Raw genomic sequence first — 23,636 nt, forward strand, 5'->3', positions numbered from 1 at the left:
TACAGTAAGAGTAGCTGAGCAGGAGAAATCCTCTCCGTGTAATGAACCTAAGCAGAGGGAAAGAATAACAGCAGGAGATAAACAGAACAGTGTCTATTTGCTCACTGCTAAATGAGCCTTTGTTGCTCTCCTGTGTATTTACATATATTCAAATCGTATTGTTGTTTCTGTGTGTCATGGTGCAGGTGTGCTTCTGTACCATATGTGTGCTTTCTGTATTGTTCTGATTCATTCTCATCTGACTGTTTTTTTTAAAGCCTTGTTGAGAAGCTTGCATCATTAGCAGGAATCCTTGTGGATCTCTTCTCCATGTACGCTCGTGTGTAAGAGTGTGTGTGTGTGTGTGTGTGTGTGTGTGTGTGTGTGTGTGTGTGTGTGTGTGTGTGTGTGTGTGTGTGTGTGTGTGTGTGTGTGCAAAGTGGTAACTTATTGATTTATTATCCTTGTTTTATGTTGCTATCGCTCCCACCTGACTTATACCCGGTGAAATGATTGCTTGTCCGTTCTTCTTAATGACTGTCTTGTTACTGTAAGCAGTTTTTTTGCATCCTTTATGTCATGCATGTGTGGAATCATAAAGACTGCTGTAAATGTTGTCAGCATGCTGCTGGGGTGTAGTGACCATTACAGTAGGAATGACATGGCTTTGGCTCAGTGTGGGCTGCGCTAGAAGGTCTTTGTGTGTGAGACTGATTGCCCTGCTAACAACACACTGTTTTGGGGGAAACTCTTTAAATTATTCACCAGCTCTAATAGGCCAGCTCAATGGGGACTGTACTGGGTTTCTTCCCACTGTTATGTCCCAAGGAGAATCCTCGGCTGCATATGTCCATTATTTTATACATAATTGGAATTTAAAACCCCCTGTTTTGTTGTGTTTTTTTCATCCACGTTAATTTGAGGTCTCTTAACTTCAAGAAAACATTTATTTCAACTCAATTCAATTTTTTTTTCCCAAACCAGACCGTGTCATGTTTGTGCCCAAACCAAATCAACACCCAGCGGTGCAAAAAGAAGACTCATCAGGGACACCAAACAACGAAGCAACACATTTTTTGACAGCCAGCTAAAAGTCATTCAACATCTCACAAAATGTGTACCATTACTGAGTCATGTGGGGGTTAAGATAACTGTGCATGATTCTGAAGCTCTGTATCAAAAGAAAATTGGGTTTAACAACACTAAAGAAAAGAGCCTTTGGATGGTGATTGGTGGACATGTGACAATTTTTTTATGTCATTTAAATACTTAGATTTTGTTGAGATATTAGGTGTTTTTCGACCGCAGGAACTTTACGCCGGAACTCGGGACTTTACCCCTGAACTACGTACGTTTCGACCAGAGGAACCAGGGTCTAAATTTAGTTCAGGGATAGATAATTTCCCCCCCGAAAAGCCCCTGCTTGGGGGGGGGGATACAGTGGGGCAAAAAAGTATTTAGTCAGCCACTGATTTTGCAAGTTCTCCCACAGTAATCCAAGGTCTGCAATTTTCATCAGAGGTACACTTCAACTTTGACACTGCTGTCACCATAATTTACAAATAAATTCTTTAAAAATCCTACAATGTGATTACCTGGATTTTCTTTCTCATTTTGTCTCTCATAGTTGATGTGTACCTCTGATGAAAATGACAGACCTCTCTCATCTTTCTAAGTTGGAGAACTTGCAAAATTAGTGGCTGACTAAATACTTTTTTGCCCAACTGTAGTACTTCTCAAATGTCCTGGGACTTTTGGTTGAACGCAACAGTGTTTGTGGAGTTAACATAGTTGTTGAAACACAGAGGGAGTTCCTGGGAATGCATACTAGTTAAGTTTTTTATTAAGATTTCAAAATATTATTTAATATCATTTTTTTTCTCCATACGTCACTGGCCTGATTTGCACAATCTACCTAGGACTTCAGCCTGCAGTCGAAACGCAGACAACAATGGGGGCACAGGAACCTTTTAGTTCTGGGGAAAGTAGTTCTGGGGGCTAAAAGACCCCGGAACTCTTGGTCGAAATCCACCTATTGATCTATAAAAAGTCCTTTTATAAAAAAGCAAAGTCCAAAGAAGAAAAGTTTGCCGTGCATGCCGAAGTCTAAGCACATAGTGGATTCAGTCGTCAGCTTGACTTTTAAACGAAAACAAATTCTATATCCTTGCAAACTTGAATAAAAGCAGACTTTGGAAATTGAATTCTTAGAATAACCTTTTGTGTTTGTGGTTAATGAATAGTGCTCAAGTTTTCATCCATTTGTTACCTGTCCTTGGAAGCATTAAGACCTAAGAAGAAGTGGCTGATATTTGGTTGCTGCTGCTCAGATGTGTGAAACGCTTTGGAGAATAACTCTAAAATCTCTCAAAAGTCTTGATCTCAGTACAGAGCCTATTGTGGAGAGATCATGGTTTTGTAAATTGGGGTCATTCTGTGCAGCTCTAGTACAACCAAAACACCAAACCAGTGACAGGAAGCAGACAGAGCGACAGAGCAGGGAGCTAGTTCTCTGTGAAATCAGCAGTACTAGCTCAGTCTTTGTATCAGCCACTCCCATACTACAGGTAGTCCTTTACTTCCTTTTAAAGTCCACAGTTTGTAGCCTTCCCTTAAATGCTGTAATGAGTGTACTGTATTCCTTTGCATGTTTAGTTTTTAGATGTTGTATCAAATTTGTTGTGAAACAGAATGTTCTGGGTCCGCCAAACTGTATGCACTCAATGATAAAGTTATAGACAGGACATTGATGTGAAACTCCAACCACGGCTAAAATGTTATTGTGCAAACACACACGTGCAGAGCCAGCCAGATTACCACAACAACAACCCTTATATGTCAGCCTATGGTAACTCTCCAAACAGGGACAGTTTGTGACAGTAGTTTTGAACGAAGCTCTACAGCTACCGCCTTGCAAAATGATTGTATTGCATATACTGTCAGTGGCTGTTGGACTGTTTTCAGAAATATTTTCATGCTAATGACATTTTAGCCAAAAGGGTTGCTAACGCTAAGTTACTTAAGTGTCTGCACTGTGCCGCAAATTGTGCGCAGTTCAAAACACCCGATGGAAATGATGGTGATCAGCTCAGATCAGTTAAAAGATGCCCAGATCAGGACAGCACTAGCTTGATACAAAAAAAACAATGACATACCTATATAAACACTGCTCTGTTCCTTTACTTTCAGTGAAAACACAACAGGATGCTTTTTTTATGTCTATATTAAGTTACAGTTTAGCAGTAGATATCATACTTCAGGTCTCAATCTAGTTAACAATAGTTACTTACCAGTTGCAGCTATCATGTACATCACTGTTCCTTATACGCTGTTGCACGCTGTCACTCTTTGTACGGTTGTAGAATCTCTCACTGGCTGATTTTTATTTATAAATCTATTCTTGGACTTCTCCCTTTATACTTGTGTGTGTACACATGTGTAGAAACCTCAGTCGATATGGCCAGCGCTCTCAGGACATCATACAGTAGCAGGTCCAGAGAGTCAGAACTGAACTGGGCAAAAAGGCTTTTAATTGTTCAGCCCCATTTACTTGGAGTGATGTGCAGAAGGACTTGAAACTGACACATCTTGTAACTCTGGGGGAATTCAAGTCAATCATAAAAGACAGAGGAACAAGCTCAATTGGATTTTGTGATTGCACTGTGTAATCATGTAACCATGTGAAACTGTTTGTGTTGTTTTGTGTGCTTGTGTGTTGTAACCTATTTTGCGCTGCCGTCTTGGCCAAGTCTTAAATCTCAATGAGTCTTTCACCTGGTTAGATAAATAAAGAAAAAAAAGTTGAGCATTAGCTGTTTACTGTAAGTTAGCGTTAGTAATTCATCCTCTTGATCTCAACACAATTTAACCACTTGTCTTTTAAAGTAGTGACACAAAGAGATGACATTGTAAATGGATGCATAGAAACTGAACAAGCAGCTTATTATGTTTTTTTTTATTGGAATGATACAACAATGAATACCTGTTTGAGATAAAGTCCAAAGTAAAGTTCCACATTGTTGTTGCCTTACAGTAGCCCATCAGTTGTTATTGACCTTAAATGTTAACTCTTAAGAACAATAAAGAGTCGGTGTGAGGTTAAACAGAGTGTATGTGTGTGTGTGTTTATGTATGAGCTGCTTTCTGCTCCCTTTAAATTGCTCTGAAGACTGACGTACTGAAGCACCCTGCCAACAAAGAACAATAAGACACTTTCTCAATATCTGTCACAGCACATCAGCAGCCCTCACACAGCAGTCTGTTCATGACTCCTTCACTGACACTCACTCAATGCCTACTGTGAGACAGTGCAGAGGAGAACAGATGCTCATAGTGAATGAAAAAAGTAGAGCTTGTCGGTACGTGTTAGTGCTACAGAAAAAGTAGATAAACCAGTGATGTGACAATGACAAAGAAGACAATAGACTTACACACACATGGGCAGCAGAGGAGAAACAAACCGCCACTTATCGATGTAATGCCATGTATTGATCTGACTGAACATTAAATGGCTCTTTGTTGGTGTGTTTTTTTTTATCCCTTCAGACTGGTGGGAACCTTTTGTATGGTTCTTCAGAAGGTGGCTGAAGAGGGACACCTAGAGATCACTGACACACTCATCGACGATAACAACACGTCAATAAAGGTAAAGTTATACACTACTCTCACACTGGATTGACAGGAGTTGACACCACTTTCAAACATTAAAGAAAGAGGAGGTGCTCTGTGCTCCAACTAATGTACCCGCTTTCATTTTTTAAAACAAGCTGAAACTTCAAACTGTGTCTGAGATGTCATCAGAACTCCAGGACATCAATACTCCAACATTACAATAAAAATATATCTATGCCTTCCAAACTTTCTTTTTTAACCTTTAACTTATTTTCAGTACATCTTACTTAAAAAGATAACTTGAAAGTGCTAAAACATTGAACCCTAAAGTGTTTAAAAAGGCCATGAGTTCAGTCCTGAAGAGTCTCTCTTCGGTGACTGTTGAGCTTCAGAAGCAGCTGTTTTTATTAGCATGTTACCTTACTGCTCTTAAAAGTTTGTTTAGATTACTTTCCAACATTTCTAACATGCTTTTAAGATTTAATATTAACCAGTGCTATCCTTAGCTTACCTAACTGATTACTAACAATGACATGTTTTTAAGATTTAATATTTTAATATTAACCAGTACGATCCTTAGCTTACCTAACTGATTACTAACTATAACGTGTTTTTAAGATTTAATATTAACCAGTGCTATCCTTAGCTTACCTAAATTAACTGAGATTGAACAAGCTGATGGAGACTTAATGTTGGACAGGGATTGAAATGGGTTTTTTCAACCTTAATGCTCCCTGATAAAAGATTAAAGAAGAAGCAAAAGCTTTTTGAAAAAGTTGTTATGTTTATAATCATAAAATAATCTTGGAAGTGATAAAATTCAACAGAAAAATGTATTTGTGAGTTAATAGAAAAACATTAAAGGGAGAAATCAATCTCCCGAGGCACCTCTGGCTGTGGCAATAAGAGGAGTAACAGCTACAGTATCATCTGGACTATAAAAGCACTGCTGTTTAAAACCTGCACTCTAACAAGGATGAGATAAAAATACAGCAGTGTCTTAGTCAACATCAGCACATTAGCACATTAGGACCATTCCCATTAACAGTAATCCAGGTACTCTGTATTGATTGGATGAACAGTCAGGTGTGGAGTAGCTCAGCGGTACAGATGAGTGTGTGGATATTTTTTATTTATGGTGAATATGATTAAAGAGTGAATGTGTGTGAGACTGACAGCAGCAGGATAGAAAGCATGAGGCTGAATATGAGGTTTCAACGCTCCACAGGGTACGGAGTCATGTCAGAGGAGCTGTGAGTTCTGATTTGACGTTTCTGAGATGATAACACAAAGCTTTGGGCTGCTTTAAGGCTTACACACACACACACACACACACACACACACACACACACACACACACACACACACACACACACACACACACACACTTGTTATGTGCCGGTGGCTTCTTGTAAAAAAGAATCAAGGCACACACATATATATAGAATGACGAGAATTTCAGCACAGCACAACCCTGCAGGAAGACACTGCTGAAACTCAATCCAACATCACCTGAGAGCAACTCTTTTACTTACAACCTCACTGTTGTGGTTGCCATAGTGACAAATCCAAATCCTCGTGGAATACCCTGATCTGCCTGCAGGAATTTGAAGAAGAGTCAGTGACAGAGGGATGAGGGAAGGAAGGAGAATAAGAGCCCTGTGTGTATTTTCTCCTCATCTGTCTTTGTCAAAGGAATAAATTGGCTACCCGGTAATATAGATGAGATCATCGTCAGGAGGATAATATTTGTCCACACACAAGTCCCCAGATTACACCCAAGACAAACTGCAGTGTCACTGATGTTTCCGGCCCGGACTGAACCAACACCCACTGTCAATCTGAGTTCCTCCAGTAAATACCAGGGAGGATAGATGATTAATAGAACTGTCAGAGCATGATACTCTCTCAGGGAGATGTTTTAATTAATTGTTGTGTATTGAATGCCATGCCATACATTATGTACACATTGACTTTACCAATCAAAACAAAGAAAGTTCAACATTTACATAAGAAAAGTAAACACACTTTTTTGATACCTCATATAGAATCATGTACGGAAGAACATTATTCTCAGATGTCCTTAGTAATTGATTTAGAATAATGTTTTTTTTAATTTTTTTTACAACTTTTTATTGAGTTTAAACAAAGAAAATTAGAATACACAAAACTGTGCACAATACCCCCCACCCAAAAGCGCTATGCAGTACATCCAATACAAACATAGAAAATTGACTACATAACATAATAATAACAACAATTACAATTACAATACTAACACAAATTAAATAAAGTAAATACGTAAATGAAAATAAAATGTTAAAATAAAAATGCAAATAAAAACGAAAAAACAAACAAACAAACACACAAACATGTAATTGAATCTAAATAGACATTGAACAGATATGTTCACGGATAATATAAAAAAAAATTGTTTCCAGTCCACAAGTGAGTTTAGGGTAACCAGCCATCAGAAGTCATGTCACGTTGTGTCCCACTATTGAGGTTGTCAGAGGGGTCTTCCACTCAGAAAAGTGTCCTCCCCTCAGAAGTAGTTTCTTTAGGTCTAAAGGTAGTCTATGAATGGTGACCAAACCTTTAAAAACTGCTCATTGTTTCCTTTTATAACTGCATTATTCATCATTCATAATTTTGCTTTACACTCATAATAAGAGCCAGAATACATAGATGCAACAGTTATAGCTTCACAAGACTCAAAAGTATACAGCCATGATAAAACTCTATGGGCCTGAGGAGCTTTGAGCAGCTTAAGTTTACAATGTTAACCATGTTAACAGTTAAGTTTTATAGTGTTAGCATGGGTCTGTCAGAAATGTTGATTTTGCAGGCTTTTCTCCATAAACAAAGTATTCAATTTAGCAAAGTTGTACCTTGTGATTGTGCTAAGTTGTGTTTGTGGATCACTTAATTTTTCACAATGAAATCTGAAGTTTTCCAAAGGAGTGGATCAACTTGATGACTGAGTCACTGCAGATTAAAAGACTTCCAGGATAAAAAAAACCTAACTGTTTAAAGGACAAATTAGAAAAAGTGTGATTACACAGATTGCTAAGAATAACTGGAAGCAACCTCTGCTATATGATTGCCGAGCCTGTGGTGTTCTGGATTTAAGCTATGTAATAAAATACCTACAGCAGAAGGAGTTTCCAAACTGCAGGCATTAAAGCACTTCATTATCCTGACAAAGAAACAAAGCGTGTCAAGCGCGTAAATTTGAGGATTTCTAGATTTCAAACACAAAAGGAACTTTTCATACTGAAAATGATTTTGCTTCATTCAGATAAACTTATCCCCTCATATATGCTTTGAGGAGGTATAAAAGCAGTGCCTCTGTTTCAGTGCTTTCCTCCTCTTTTCTTTTTTTCTTTGTAGGTGACTGGTCATCTATTAACCCCCAATCTAAGTTTTGTGCTCTTTAAATGTTAAAAATCCTCCATGTTGTTCCAATCAATCAAATCAATTTAGACTTCTAAAGGGAAATTAAGCTTTTGCCACAGTGTCAACAGGCAGAGTTGTTACATGTGCCAAACTTCTTTGTACTAATTGATTTGACTTGGCGTGTGGGACCAGGTCGTCTTTGGCAACACTGCTATTAAAGTAGATGATTATTTATTTTCTGCAGATTATATAATCTCCTTTCCATGTTCTGTTTTCAGACTAGCGTCACGATAGAGATCAGATACCAGCCCATGGACGGCACAGTGGGAGTGTGGAGTGACGGGGAGTTCCTGGATGTTCCGGATGACCGTGATGGGATGTTTGCTTTTGAAACAGACAGCCTGCTGTCAGGACAAAGTCACGGATCAGGAGCCTCTCCTGGGAGATCTCTACAGGGATCCATACCCACCTTTAGGAAGTGAGTCAAGCACACAAACTGTCTCCGCACCACTGAAATACCTCTGCTGCATACTTAATGATGAAGTGCTATCGATTTGTTTCTGAATATCATCTTGATGGCCCTGCGCGGTAGCAAACAAGGTGTGTTTTTTTGATGGAGTTCATTGACAAGATGTTTACAGTAACAGCTCTCCTGAGGCACACGTGGATGAGAAAACAACTTGATGAATAGACAAATTGATCCAGCACTCATTCATGAGGTTTCATATTTTGAGTTGTTGTATCTGTAGTTGTTGGAGGGACAAATATGGAGCCCAAAAAACACAGTTTAATTTAGATTTCTGTTAAAACAGCTAAAAGCCAGCTATGGCAGTCTAATCTGCCAACATGTTAATGCGTGACAAAGATGTGGCTATATTTAATATAATCAAAGTTTTTTTTAAGATATTGGGGAGGGAGTTTTCGGTTGTGTAGAAAATAGGCTTTGATCCAACAGTTTTTGAAATATTTATACTGCTGAAAAGTTACTTTGAGTGCTTGTTCTCATAATTTTCTCATAAGACAGATTCTGATTTAGTAGATGTATCCAAACTTTAGAAGATGAAATCCAATACTTACACATATTTCATTTCTTTAAAGGTGCTTCAGGCGAGACGCTCGAGGCTGCATTAACTGCTCCTCGCAAAACTCTTATGAATCTCAAATGCAACTGTCAGAGGACAAGTAAAGCTGCAAATAATGAAGGTTTAATGCGTGGGATAAAAGAGACCACATTTCAGATTTTTCTGTATGCTTTACAACTTTTTTATGAGACATATATTTAATGTCTAAGGAGTAGGATACTAAATTGATGGAGTTTGTTTATACCCAGTGTAAGCAATTCATCTTGGACGCATTTTTTTCATTAAAATAAAAGAAATTACAACCTGATAACACACGACTTATCAAGAGCTCTGATAGAAAGAAATCATATCCGTGGCTTTTAAAAGCACGTGCTGAGTATTCTTAATCAGTATATTGCCCATAAGCAGAGACTTCTTCTAGCTAAAGTAAGCATGCCAGTCCCACAAGATTTACATAGGTAGCTGGATGCTAGGGATGTACCTGTACTTTGAAAGACCATTGAAAAGCAGTACACATAGGAGTGAGTTTAGATGACAATTGAATTGCAAGAGCAGAGGGCGCCAGCTGCCATTCACCTTGCTTGTTTGACATCACTACATCTATTCTATGTGTGGCTGAATAGAGGTGTATCTGACACGACGGCAGAGATAGAGAGAGAGAGAGAGAGAGAGAGAGAGAGAGAGATGTAATAGAAAACTTTACAAGCACTGAAAAGCTAGAGACTCTACGGGGTGCTAGTGAATCTAACAGTTTTTACTGATGATCGTTTTATGGCTGTTTGAAAGACTCCTGTATCTTTATGATTTACTGGAAGCACCTTTTGTGTCCTTTCAAAATAAAAGCATTTTTGTCATCAAAGGAGGAAATAAAGTAACCTTGATGTAGGGTGGTAGAAAAGGCAGAAGTATAGCATCACATGTACGTTTTGTGAGGCATCTCTCATCTAACTGCACACAAGTCGAAGAAACAAACATCCAAACCTGGCCGGTGCTGAGTGGAGTAGGAGTGTCACTAAACGAAACAAAGAAAAAGACGGCTCGCACACTGCAGGGCTTCACTGTTCTAGTCAGTTTATTTCACCAGGTTAGTGAGGTTTCGGGCTGATTTGCTCTTCATCATGAAGAGAAAATATGCTTTTTTGTTTGTTCAGTGCATTTCTCATCTAAACCTTAATCACAAACTAGGCTACTTATGGCCCTTTTCCACCGGCCCGTCTTTGCCCGACTCCACTCGGTTTGTGTTGCGTTTCTACGGACGCGGTACCTCATGTCAGATACCAGTTTTTCGTACCTGCTCTGCTCTGGTTCCAAGCGTGCTGAGCCTTTACTAAAAGGTGACATCGTCGGACTGCCGGCCACTGATTGGTCAGAGAATGTCGTCACCCCAGAGTCATGAGCGCGACGCCCAACACAGGAATCAAACCTGCCATTTTTAAAAAACGACATCAGTACTGTACAATGTCTGCACGCAAAGTTTCTCCTTGGTCCGTTGATGAGGTCCAGACTTTTTTGGGTCAAGTGGCCTACGAAATGATCCAACGGGAACATGTCCTCCATTGTTTGTGATTGTTGTGTTTGTGACGCGTTCAAAATGATGTGAACGCAGTTTTTGCGCAGCTGTGTTATGATGATGCCGCCCACCGTGAGTCGGTACTCAGGCTGGTGGAAAAGATACCCAAACCGAGTAGAGTCGAGTAGGTCTGGAACTGTGTAGTGGAAAAGGGCCATTAGACCCTTAAAATAATGTTGGCAAAATTGGATCGTGAAACAAGCATCTTCAATCATATTGTATCATGAGTTGAGAGTGCTGATATATCCCTACTGGATACAGTTAGTGATGACAAGGAAGGGAAGAGCTTCCCAGTGCCTGTCTTGTGGGCTCATTCTCCAGCAGTAGTGAGGCAGTGTGTGTGTTTGTGGTTTTTCGGGTGGGGGAGATAACATAAATTACCATTAAGATATGTAAGTACCAATTTGAAATCAAAAACAGTGTTGTGAATGTATTGATTAACACAATCCACTTCATGCTGTAAAACTGTTCAGTTTAATATTCATTGTATTCGTAAGTATGTAATAAGAGACAAGTAATCCCAGACTGGACAAGGTTCTATTGATTTGGACTTCCTCCGTAGTTTACTCGCTGTGTTTTTGCTGAATAGTATGTAAAACAGTCTGTGGGTGGAAATTGATTTCCAGTGAGACTGACTGCACAGCCATGCCCCGAAGTCCATCATTTTGATGTATGTTAAACAAGTGTGTGTGTGTGAGGATATTAATTCCATTGTGTACAGACTTTTGTTTGTTGACATTGAATTTCCAAGTTGAACCGTTAAACTGCATAAAATTAAAAAAGTATTCAAGGTACGCCGATGTGAGACTTGATACAGCCTGAGGAGAACCAGGAAAGTTGACTAAGTTTTCGAGCATCCCACGGGTGTTATATAACAGATGAAGTATTTGGATTTGGTCGACGAAGAAAACAGTACTGCTGTGGAGAAATACTGTAAAAGCGTTCAAGGAAAGTTGCATGAGGGTATAGTCACCAAACTCCTGAAGTTGAAACTTGTATTCAGCAGACCTCACGCTGAAATGCTGAGCTGTATCTCCGGCTCAAATATATTCATACCCTCACCTTTTTTCAGGTGAACAAGCTGCTGTCCTATCTGCACCTGTCATCCTGTAGCCGTTGTGACACAGAGCTGTCAGTCAGACTGATCTGCTGCGGGGCTTTTGTCTGAGAAAAAGTGAACAAGTTCCTGAAAAAAAAATCTATAACTTCACCTTCAATGAATCCACCTCTAATCTGTCTCACACTGGTGCTGGCCAGCCGATGAGAGTGTGAAAAGATTTTAATAGCCTTGCCACTCCTCATCTAGAACCTTTTACATCCTGTATTACCAGCTGCTTGCTTTATCTGGTTGAGTGGGTTGTGAGCTTAATCCTTCCAAAGATGTTTCATTGTGTCCTGAATTTCGATTCTCTACGACCAATATTCAATGTTCTTTTTCTCTTAATGAAGCATTTATTTGCAGGAGAGGATAACTGGGGTTGTCTGTCTCTCCTAAGCTCCAGGGAAGAGACGGAGGAGGGAAAAGAGGAGCAGGATGTCATAAATAGTTTAGCCTCAAGGTATTCTTACAACATCCTGCCTGTCTGCCTACTTTCCTACCTTTTGGCTTGTGGTTTTGTGTGCAAGTTTTACCTCCTCTTTTTATTCTGATGTTGCACTCCACTGTGATGTCATCTTGATAATAATCCCTTCAGATTCTACATAAAAATGTTCAATCTATGCTTGGAGGGGTCTGAATTATGGTACAAGCAGGGGCGCCGCCAGGGATTTTGGGCTCCATGAAAAACTATCACTTTGGGCCCCATCACCAAAGGCCACAAGAACCCTGTGCAACTGCTGTAACCACATCTCCAGGATCCAATCGTCCCAGTCAAAGCTTTAGATAACTCTACCCTTTCAGCTGTCTTGCCTCTTGGAGTCCAATATTTACTGTAGTCTCTCCTCTCTCTCCTTTCTTTCCCTCCTTTTCTGGAACCCAGACTTTGTCTCTCCAGAAATTTTATTTGCCTTTAGCACACTCTGTGCACTGTGCAACTTCTGTCTGAGTAGCATGACGAAGCGAGCTGGATGCAACCCTGGTGGTGAGGCTTTTAGCAGTGTGTCTGCCCCCTGGTGGCTGGCTGCAGTATAGGCCAAAAAAGCAGTCAAACCTTAAAAAATAAATACACGTCATACGAATGTTTCTCACATCCGTATGCTGTGGTGATATGTAGTTAGTATTTGACTGTTTTGTGTTCAAGGCCTCTTTTTACTGAAAAGTTTCTTTTTCATTAGTTATTAGAGTTTAAAAAACAGGGTTTTACTTCTGGGTTTCCTTTGATTCACAGCCGCCGTGGAGTGAAATTTCAAAGGACACACAGCGTCTTGTTACGTTACGCTGTAGGGCGGAGCTTATTACAGTGGCTTCACAGGCTCTGGTTGCACAATGGCGGCTCCCAGGAGCGGGATTTTTTGGCTTCAGAACCGTACAATGGGAAGAGGCGGAGCAACGCTGTCCATTTTTATTTACAGTCTATGAGCACGACTCAGGCTGTACCATTTCATGCTGATACAGGGGGGGTTAATATGAATTTGCCCAAATAAAGTAGAGATCTCTGATATACATTTCATGAAGACAACTGGACCATTTTTAAATTGAAATCTGAATAAAATATGAATTATGATTTTTTTTTAATTATTAATATTGTTTTCGGGCCCCCTGTCAGTCATGGGCCCTTAGAATCATCCTAACTTTTCCCTCCCTATACGGCACCACTGGGTGCAGGAAGTGCTCTGGTTTGCGTTTGTTGTATGTCTGCAGTCTGAGTAGTGTTGATCAATTATGTATCACAAGGTGTTGGTGTATGCAGTGAAAAGAGACTAGCTTCTAAGCTGAAGCAATTGGGGATCCAAATACATAAACAAACAAAGAGATCATATTAAGAGAAACAGTAGGCAGAACATGATTTGCCATAATGACATTTCACCTCCCACAGTTTATTTTTGTATCTGCTTACAAGTGCAGCTAATGATTTGTTCTAGATCAAACATTTCGGTGACACATTTGCGTAATGCTGTGTTGCAACAGCAAAGCAACAGTTAGATACCCAACTCCCTGGGATGCATCAAAAATGTTTGATTCAACTTCCTGTTGATAAAACAAAAACATGAAAAAGTTGTTTTCTTCTCCTCTTGAGGACAGATCTGAGAAAGTTTGCATCTTTACTTTTAGAAAATCTGCATCATGATGTTATTTCAGCAAACTTAAGAGCCTGTTATTGCAAGTAAATTACAAGAAATTAGATTGGATTCAAACCTCTGAAGACAGCCAGAGTGAAGAATTACAGCGAAACTGAGACTCTCAGTGGAATATGAGAAACTTAGAAATTTTACTGATATACCTGGAGGTATGAATTTACTTCCCTATTAAATCTAAACATTAAGTCGCTTCACAAGTTGCTGGTTGGACTATAAATAACCCAGAGCATGGAAAAGGAAGACTTGGCTAGAAGTTGTTCCTGGCTTCATCAGTATAATGTCATACGATAGCAGACGGTTCAGAGATATCCTCGTTAATAATCCTTTGCTTTCAGACACATTCGACTGCCTCATGGAGAGCTATGTGTCCCTCACAGGCATTATGATAATCACAGTGCTTTCAAAGGATTCTCATTCACTGTTAGAAGTCATCCCCAGACTTCAAACTTGTGAGCCCTGTTGTATTTCTAAAACACTTTAGAGAATTGCAAACACAAAGTCTGCAATAAAGCATCATTGCAATGCAATATCATCTCTGCTCTGAGTTGTTGGCTCTGAATGTAGAGTGGGAGAACAAACAGAAGAACTGTGTCACACAGCACTCCACCCAACCCTGTCTATTGCTGTTATATCACCTGCAGCTTTAAGGTCATGTATGCTGCTACCAGGAGGCTTTGTGCTCATCCTGGTTTTCATTGGGGATCGAATTGCATTATTACTGCATAGTATGACCGCGCCTGAGTGTAGGTGACTGTTAAAGGCAAACTGGTTCCTCCAAAATTCGGTCAAATTGGATCCCAGGTGCCAGTCCCACTGCTACCACCTCTCCTTTCTGCAGCCTCGGCCTCCCTTCCCATCATCTCCGGAGCCTTCAGGATGATTTATTGCAACAACCATGAGGCATTTTGTGTTATCTGCCACACCACAATGAGCCAGCTTTGCAGCGGTTTTTATGTTGTTCCTAATAAATAAAACACCCTCTGCATGGTTTTACTGCCAGTGAAGCAGATCTGCTGAATAGTGCATGCAAAGAAGCCAGGCATGAAGAGGGTGGATTTAAGGCTTCCAACTGTCATCTGATCTGTGGACATTAAATACCTGATAAAAGAAAAAGAATAATGACTTTTAATAGGGTATCAAATGCAGAGTATGATCCCTACACTGGCTTAAAGTTCTAATAAGACAGGATTTTTTATTATACAAAAAAATACATCCTCAATTAATAAGCATTACCCCACTGAAACATATTGCTGTAAATAGTCATTGTGTTTATTCAAACTATTAAAATATGCATGATTCATTTACATAACATCAAATCGGCACTCACAGGAGACAGTTCAGGCTGAGCAAAGCTTCTGTTGAAAAGATAATTTACTGAAACAAGTGCTGATTTATTTATTATGTTGTGTTTTTTTTTCTGCAGTGTGTTTGATTCATTTGTCTATCAGAATAAATTGCTGCATCTTCAAAGATTTATCTGGCGTCACATGATGATGATGATGTATCATCAAACAGCGCTCTGTTGCAGGTTGTCTGTAGTCTTTTATCTCAATCTACTTGATCTCAGTGGGTTTGCTCTCTGCTCTGCTGACTCCCTGTGGAAACACTTATGACAGCCAGTTATCTTGAAACAAATCAGTCCTATGCCAAATATTTATATTAAGTATTGATTTTGTGCCTTTACCTTTATTATGATTGGTTGTCCAAAATTCTGCCCACTCAGCTTTTTTTTCAGGATTGGTGCCAGGACTATGTTGGCTTGTACAGAGTAGCTCAATTGATGTCTTTGTCGTGTATATTTTGTTGCTGGTGATATGCTCAGATATCACACAAACAGTGCCACTGTTACTTCATTTTTAGGATTCGATAACCAAAAGCAAACAAAAACGTACTTATAAAATAGTCCAACAAAATCCCCAAGCATAATCCAAACGAGACACACTAGAAAACATGGAGGGAAGACCGAGTGAAGACGTAAACAAAACTCAGGAGTAAGATTCAATCAACTGACAAAAGGAGAGGGGAAACAGAAACTAAATACACTCAAGGTAATCAACACAGGTGTGACAAAAGACCCAGGTGAAACTAATTAGAGTAATTAAACAGGAGGGAAGCACACTAGGGCGGGAAGTAATACTAAACCAGACACTCAAGGAAAAAGTAATCCAAAACAGGAAGCACTGGAGACTGAACTGAGAAACACACGTGAAAATACATACACAAGGAATACAAGAATACAAGACATGAAACATGGGGTGTGGTAACTAAAATACACAACATGGAAAAATACTAAACTAAACCAAAGTAGCAATAAACAAGACAACACAAGGCATGATCAAAAACAGGAAATGACTAAGAAACACAAACAAGGAAAATCATGACACAAATGAAGCCTCTCATGACAGGGATTGGTCAAAGCATTAGACTGTATAAATAATAGACATAGTATCCGTGACATCACCAATCTGTTCCCGTGCGCTGTTTTGAAGCCAATTGTCGGCGGCAGCCATATTGGAAATGCGTAACTCAACCAGGCAGAGTGTGATGTAGAGAGGTGGAGTTTGAGCCTCCTAGCCAACAGCTACGTGTTCCCGTCCGTGAGTCAAGTCAGTCATGTCCTTATTTGGGCAAAAACTTCTAATCTTAATATCTTCTGAACCGTCGCGTTAGAAATAAAATTCACCCCCCATACAGTGTGTGCTGATAGAGAGATTAGCTATGTAGGGCCAAGCTGTTTTTTGAACCAGGCTGTAAACATGTTTATTAATGCTGCAAAGATTGTCTTTTTTGAATTGGTGTGTATGTGGTTTCCAGTGTTTCTGCAGCCAGCCTCAAGCGGATTCTCGATGAACTGCAGTTTAACACTTCCGCATGGGCTTCATAGTTTGAGACCGGAGGTTGCCGCTTGGTCAAAACCTCATAACAGCAGTGTTGTCAGAGACGACCTGGTTCCAGACACCAAATCAAATCAAGAAGTTGGGCACATATAACACCTCTGCCTGTTGACACTGTGGCAAAAACTTCAGTCCCCATTTTGCAGTCTAAATAGATTAGATTGATCCAAACAACATTGATGATTTTTCAACATTTAAAGAGCACTAAACTTTAGACTGGGGTTAAATAGAAGACCAGTCACCTGCAAAGAAAAAAAGAAGAGAGGAGGAAAGCGCAAAAGCAGAAGAGAGATTTAAGACACAAGAAGCTGAATGATTAATAAATCAACATTAATTCAACAAAATTATCATAAATTCAAGATTTGCTGTCAAATTGTTTATTTTTATGTTGGTAGTCCCTCAATAAGCAGGAAAGTGTTTTGTAAGGGGGTAGTCATAGTGGATTGGAACTTCTTCAGGGCGAGACAAGACTCCTCTGCTTCAAATAGGGATTAGAACCCACTATCTAACTACCTGCTCACTGTACACTATCCCTAAAGAGCTGATTTTTCTTTCTTGTAGTGGAACCATGAGTATGCACTTGATGGCCGAATAAAAATACATTATGCTGAGAGAGAAGATTTTTTTTCTGTGAGAAAAATATAAACACCTACACAAGTTAAGACAAAAAGACACTGGAATAAAGAAAGTGTTCCTTATGTCTCCAAGTGTGGAGCTAAAGCACAGTCCAGATAAGATTTAAGGTTGTGTTTGTGTTATTGTCAAACAGAATTTTACACTTCAGTATTTCAAGACAGCCTTTAAGGAGAAGGACTACTCGATGTCTTTGAGCTAAGAAAACTCGGGTAGTCAATTTATTATACAGACTACTCTAAAAAGTAAAACTGGTGCTTCTGTAGTGAGGCACGAATAAATTAATTTGTTAACTCCAACCCTGGCATCTTATTGGTTGCAGATTTTAAAGAGAGTTGTTCAACCAAAAATGTAAGAGCACTTACCACTTATCCTGCTTTGAGAAGCTGAAGTGCAAGACTGAAACTGGGATGCAAAAAAAAATCTGTGCATAACATACCTTAACAGTCTCAGCTTCAGCACAAGTATAACAAATCCAAGCATGTGAGTGTGAAGGCAGGTCTTTGAAGGAAGCATTACAGAAAATCAATAAGTCGTGCCCTCCAAATAGAAAGACCACTCTCTTGAATAAAGACAGGGAAACAATCCCAGAGCAGAGTGCTTCAAAGTGTTTCGTAGAATGGCTTTGGAGAAACACCAAAGTGAAGGGCTGATATTTGTCTGGTTTGATGGTTTCTAAATCTAGCTTTGCCTTGCTGTTTTCACCATAGATGCCTGACCCAACTTTAATGCTGTCTTGGGTAACACAGGCTGAGGTTGTCTGGGTGTAAACCTCCCCCAGTTTAATAAAAAAAAAGCAGGGCAGCACTGCTAACTTTAATTAAAGTCTGATAGCATCACGGAGCAGCCTCCACACTGCGGGGTACAAGCACACGGTGGATGTCAAATGGGTATTTTGATGTAGTTAGCAGTCTTTGAAGTAAAGCGCCATTGCTGAGGTTTGTGAGCTGGACATGCTAGTTTTATTTAGAGAGCATAAACAGGAAGTGTAACCTGAACCAGTTAAAAAAATGACACTTCTTTCTGAGCTGTCAAGATGCACAGCAGTAAGATCGGTCAATAAATCCAAAGCCTTTGGTCAAGAGTCATTTTGTACATGAAGAACAGTTTTATTCCTAACTGCTAAACCCAGGTAAGTAACACCTGGGTTCAGTTGACAGGATTATTCATGTCAGATATAAACTGGAGTCAGTCTCCTCACACATGAAGTGTTTTTGTTGCAGGCTGTAATCTGCTGCGTGTCGGTCCATAAGCACTTGTCAGCAAATGATGAATGTTGAGATCACTGATACGAGACTTTGCTGACACACAGCATTCACTGATAAGCCCTCACATGCTCCCCTTGTGTTTGAGATGAAGTGAGAAGTTGCCTACGAAGGAAAATACGAATGAAAGCTGTAATTTTTCCTAATCAATCCTTCATCCTATCGCACTTTACTTCCACAGCTGTGACAGACGCTGATAGAAGCAGTTTATTTTTCAATTTTTGACATCCCTCATGTTTCTCCTTGTGCAGCTGTGTTCCCTCCAGGGACTGCTCCGTGTTTGTCAGCTTTGCTTTCGTGTGTTGCTGTGGTTTGCAGTGTGGTTCTGTTTCTCAGCTTGTGTGATAGCGTGGTGTGTTGGTGTGATCACAGACTGTTCGAGCACCTTTCTGTTGTTCTTTCTGTTACAAGCCCTGACGAGGCAGCAGACGATGACGACATGAAGACGTGCCTCTTGGGGTAAATCCCAGTTTCTGCATCACCACAGTGTTTGTCCCAGATGGAAGTTGTACACTAGGATGCTAGGTTTAACAGAAGCTGTGAATATTTATGAAATTACAGAAGAGGAAAAGTCTTTGGTCTGGTGTTGGAAATTAGCCTCAGTTGCACGTGTGCACACTTCTGCTCCTACAACAGTGAATGTTCCTTTGTTCTTGTCCCTTAACAGCAAACTAAACAAATCCCCTGAGACATCACAGAAGACGTTATGAAAAAGCAACAATCCATCCTACATAACCTTGGAGCATTCTTAATAAACATATAATGTCCAGGGATTTTATTCCAGCCTAGTTGATGCAATAACAGAGTAAAAAATGCAAGAGTTCTATTTGGAGAGAGTATAAAAAATTCAAAAGAAATAGGCGTAAGAAAAGCAGCTCTTGTGTAACATACTTTCTCTTACTCCTTTCTTCGTCTTCATTCTCCTCACTGTCCTCATTTTGCGTCCCTCTTTATGTAGATAACAAAACATTCACACTAACATTAGAATATTGCTGAATTTCCTCTTATGTGCCCACACATGAAAACTCCAAACACACAACATTTAGTCGTATGTAGGCCATGGAGGCTAGAAATACTCTTTGTGTTTTGGTGAGGCCATTAAAGTTGCATGAGCTTCTAACTATGTGACACTGATGAGGGTAAAATTATGAGCAAACAGTTGTAGGATCACAGGCAAAGAATATCAATTCACTTTCCTGGAGGCAAGAGAAGTTCAAATGAAGCAGCTGCACAAAAGCACACGAACAGAGATGTCAATATCACAGAGATAAATGATGTTAATGCTCCGTCTGGTGCTTTGTGGTCGCATATAAGTAGAAGTCCAATGCAGTCAAAGCGGAAGGTTTTGAAAAATGTTACTTGACGCCCTGAGCAGCAGGGAGAGAAATCTTCCAAAAGAAAAAGAGTATCCAGGGGAAGAGAGAGAGAGAGGACTGCAGAGTGTTCGATAAAGCCTCAGGAGTGATAGTTCTGCTTTAGTGAGAGTTTCATTCCCCACCTGTGTTATCAGGTACAGCTGATCTGTGTCTGGCCCCGCTCCAGTGGATCCTCAGAGCTCTGGAACATCCTTATCTAGTCTATGTATGTCAGAGAGTAGAAATCCGGTGTGTGTAGGGTGTCTCATTGAACTCCATACAGTAGTGTACCCAGAGCAGAACGTACCATATACTGTACGTCAATGAATAATTGATTGCTGGCAGGTTTTTTTTATATCTTCTGTTCAGACATTTATTTTCCTCTGCAAGTGAGTCACTACAGTAGTTTATGAAGCTCAGTACACTTATGAAAACAAGTGCAGATAGACACAACAGAAGCGAGTGAATAAAATACTCATCACTTCAACAATATAGAGTATCAGAAATAAAATACAACGAACAGTTCTAAAGCATTTAGCAAATAATTAATGCAAGGAGCTTAACACACTTAAGTGAAGATTGTAAACAGGAGCACACCTTTACAGTTTTATCTTGAAACAAAGAGTTAGGGTTAGGATTAGGGTTAGGGTTAGAGTAATGAGTAGGGTTAGGGTTAGGGTTAGGGTTAGGGTTAGAACCAGAACTAAAATTAAGCAAACAGAACCAGAACAAAACTCAAGCAAAAAGAACCAGAACTAGACCGAACCACACCAGACCAGAACCAGACCAGAACCAGAACAGAACTGAACAGAACGGAACCAAACCAGACCAGAACCGAACCAGACCAGACCAGAACCAGAACAGAACCAGAACAGAACCAGAACAGAACCAGAACAGAACCAGAACAGAACCAGAACATAAAAGACCAGAAGAGACCAGAACCAGATGTGAACCAGATATGAACCAGATGTGAACCAGACGTGAAGCAGACCAGAACCGAACCAGACCAGAACCGAACCAGACCAGAACCAAACCGAGACTGAACCAGAACCGAACCAGAACCGAACCAGAACCAGAACCAAACTAAAGCAAACAGAACCAGAACCAAGTAGAGCAAACAGAACCAAACCAGAAACGAACCAGAACCAGAACCAAACTAAAGCAAACAGAACCAGAACCAACTCAAGCGAACAGAACCAGAACCAAAATCAAGCAAATAGAACCAGAATCAAACTCAAGGATTAGGGTTATGATTAGGGTTAGCGTTGTGATTAGGGTTAGGGTTAGGATTATTATCAGGGTTAGGGTTATGATTAGGATTAGGGTTAGGGTTAGGGTTATGATTAGGGTTAGGGTTATGATTAGGGTTATGATTAGGGTTAGGGTTAAGATTATGATTAGGGTTAGGGTTATGATTAGGGTTAGGGTTATGATTAGGGTTAGGGTTAGGGTTAATCTTAGGGTTAGGGTTAGGGTTTGGGTTATGATTAGGGGTAGGGTTAGGGTTAGGATTAGGGTTAGGGTTAGGGTTAGGGTTAGTGTTAGAGCCAGAACTAAATTTAAGCAAACAGAACCATAACCAAACTAGTGCAAACAGAACCAGAACCAAACTCAAACAAACAGAATGAGAAACAAACTCAAGCAAACACAACCGAACAAGACCAGATCCAAACCCGAACAGAACCAGACGTGAAGCAGGCCAGAACCGAACCGAATCAGTCCAGAACCGAACCAGACCAGAACCGAACCAGACCAGAACCGGACCAGAACCAGAACTGAACCAGAACAGACCAGAACCAGACCAGAACCAGATCAGAACCAAAACAGACCAGAACAAGAACCAAACTAAAGCAAACATAACCAGAACTAGAACCAAATTCAAGCAAACAGAACCAGAACCAAACTCAAGCAAACAGATCCAGAACCAACTGAAGCAAACAGAACCAGAACCAGAACCAAACTCGTCCTTGGACAATTTTCTAAGGGGTCCCTGGCTGCAAAAAGCTTGAGAACCCCTGATCTAGGTTAGCAGTGGGGTCATCATTTTGGAATGTTGAGGTAATGCTGAAAATGTAGTGTTCCAATAGGGACCCCAGATTAGCCCAGTGGTTACAGTCTCTGCCTAGGTTGCCACATGTCCAACCCATAGACTGTATAAAATGTGGACGTATTATCCATGACGTCACCCATCTGTTTCTGAAGTGATGTTTTGAAGCCAATCATCGGCGGCAACCATATTGCTGCTGTTATGCAATTGTGATGTAAAGAGGCGGGCTTTGAGCCTCCTAGCCAACAGCTACAGTGTTCCCGCCTGTCAATCAAGTCAGCTGTGCCTCTCATTGGAAGACTCGTAATCTCAATATCTTCGAAATTGCCGCGGTAGAAAAAAATTCACCCCCCGTACAGTGTGTGCCGATCGAGAAATGAGCTGTCCAGACTACACTCGTCTTTTGTACCAGGCTGTAAACATGTTTATTTCTGCTGTAAAGATTGTCTTTTTTGAATTAGTGTGTATGTGGTTTCCAGTACTGTTGGAGCCAGCCTCAAGCGGATCCTCGACGAACTGCAGTTTTTAGCACTTCTGCATTGGACTCATATTTTTAGATTGGAGGTTGCCGCTTGGTCCAACCCCATCATTCCCATTTTCTCAATCTATCCATTCTCCTGTCCTGTCAATAAGAGCATGAAACCCAACTTCACCCCCGCCCAAATATCTTTCAAAAAAAGCTTTAATCCAGTTTGTTGTGGTGTACATTTTACAGGAGTTTCAAAATAGGTTTAAGAAATGGTTTTACGTTTACAAAACCCTAAACAGCAGTTGTAGATTAACAAATATCAGACATCAACACTCTCCTAATGGCAAATTAAACCATTTTACGTATCCATTTCAAGGCAGGACTGAGGCCACTAACTCTCCATATCAAAAGACAGGGAACAGCAAAATTAGGGTGCATTCATGTTCCACTATTGAGCTGAAAGTGCAGACAGTAACAGCTGAATTAACGTGTAATGTGCACCTGTGTCGTGCAGCTAACTCAAAGAATTTGCAGAAAGGGTTAGTAGTTAATTCAAGGCTCGGTTCACTCGCCATTATTCTTTTATGGCGAGCACATGTCATGTACAGTATCTCACAAAAGTGAGTACACCCCTCACATTTCTTCTAAAGATGATGCACAAGAAAGCCCGCAAATAGTTTGCTAAAGACAGCAGACTAAGGACATGGAGTACTGGAACCATGTCTTGTGGTCTGATGAGACCAAGATAAACTTATTTGGTTCAGAAGATGTTAAGCGTGTGTGGTGGCAACCAGGTGAACAGTGCAAAGCCAAGTGTGTCTTGCCTACAGTCATGCATGGTGGTGGAAGTGCCATGGTCTGGGGCTGCATGAGTGCTGCCGGCACTGGGGAGCTACAGTTCATTGAGGGAACCATGAATGCCAACATGTACTGTGACATACTGAAGCAGAGCATGATCCCCTCCCTTCAAAAACTGGGCCACAGGGCAATATTTCAACATGATAACGACCCCAAACACACCTCCAAGACGTCCACTGCCTAGCTAAAGAAGCTGAGGGTAAAGGTGATGGAGTGGCCAAGCATGTCTCCAGACCT

The 23,636-nt window shown here is 40.3% G+C and overlaps 1 protein-coding gene across 2 annotated transcripts in view; it reads left to right on the forward strand.

Annotated features, from left to right (window-relative positions):
• The window catches only part of otofa (otoferlin a), a 118,844-nt gene that overhangs the window by 45,521 nt on the left and 49,687 nt on the right, over nucleotides 1-23,636 (forward strand). For both annotated transcript variants that reach the window (XM_034699475.1, XM_034699474.1), the window contains exons 4-5: nucleotides 4,525-4,624; nucleotides 8,268-8,467. In XM_034699475.1, coding sequence (XP_034555366.1) covers nucleotides 4,525-4,624; nucleotides 8,268-8,467 — 300 coding nt within the window. The remainder of the gene's footprint in view (nucleotides 1-4,524; nucleotides 4,625-8,267; nucleotides 8,468-23,636) is intronic.

This window comes from Notolabrus celidotus, chromosome 13 (assembly GCF_009762535.1).
Source record: "Notolabrus celidotus isolate fNotCel1 chromosome 13, fNotCel1.pri, whole genome shotgun sequence".
NCBI classification, from domain to species: Eukaryota; Metazoa; Chordata; class Actinopteri; order Labriformes; family Labridae; genus Notolabrus; species Notolabrus celidotus.